The 821-nt window shown below is 46.3% G+C and overlaps 1 protein-coding gene across 1 annotated transcript; it reads left to right on the forward strand.

Moving 5' to 3' along the window:
* Positions 1 to 10: 10 nt before the first annotated feature.
* On the forward strand, positions 11 to 781 carry LOC106322064 (putative CCR4-associated factor 1 homolog 4; the record flags this gene model as incomplete). The annotated part of the gene is made up of 1 exon (XM_013760246.1): positions 11 to 781. A coding segment is annotated over one exon (771 nt), but the record flags the coding sequence as incomplete, so codon positions are not given.
* Positions 782 to 821: the final 40 nt, after the last annotated feature.

Here is an 821-nt window from a genome sequence, read left to right on the forward strand (position 1 = left end):
TATAGGCGCTACGGACGAGACTCGATACAAGAATTTGAAGTTCAATGTCGAACGGACAAAACCTATTCAACTAGGTTTCACTCTGTTTGAACGCGACGGAAGTATCGGGGGGACGTGGGAGGTTAATTTCAAGGATTTTGATGCGAGAACCGATGCTTGTAACGAGAAGTCGATAGAGTTTCTTAGACGCAACGGTCTCAATTTCAAGAAAATCAGACAAGAGGGAGTGGGGATCGAAGAGTTTTTCAATGAGTTCGGTCAGATTCTCAAAGACGTGGACAAGAAGTTGAAGTGGGTTTCGTTCGACGGTTCGTACGACTTAGCGTATCTGGTTCAAGGCCTGACCGGAAGAAAACCACTGCCCGAGACTTTAGAAGCTTTTAACAAAACCGTTGAGGAAACTCTAGGGCTTACTTTTGATGTCAAGAAGATTGCGGTTGATTGCAAAGGTGTGTCTGCCCGCTACGGTTTGCAGAGAATAGCAGACGATCTTCACATCAAACGTGTGGGTGATGCGCACCATGCCGGTTCCGACAGCGAGCTCACTGCCCGAGTGTTTACTGACTTGATTTTCAGCATATCGAAGGAGCAACAGAGAGAGCGTGAAGAGGAGAAACAGAATGAAGAGCGTATGAAACGTGCTATGCATATTGTGCACGAAGCGGAACAAAAGAGAAAGCGTGAAGAGGAGGAAGAGAATGAAGAGCGTATGAAACGTGCTATGCATATTATGCACGAAGCCGAAGAAGCTTTTGTGATGGAAAGACGTGGTTATGAGAAGGTACAGCCAAGATGTGGTTACTTACCGGTACTGCATCCAC

The sequence above is a fragment of the Brassica oleracea genome, unplaced genomic scaffold (genome assembly GCF_000695525.1).
Source record: "Brassica oleracea var. oleracea cultivar TO1000 unplaced genomic scaffold, BOL UnpScaffold05688, whole genome shotgun sequence".
Classification (NCBI taxonomy): Eukaryota; Viridiplantae; Streptophyta; class Magnoliopsida; order Brassicales; family Brassicaceae; genus Brassica; species Brassica oleracea.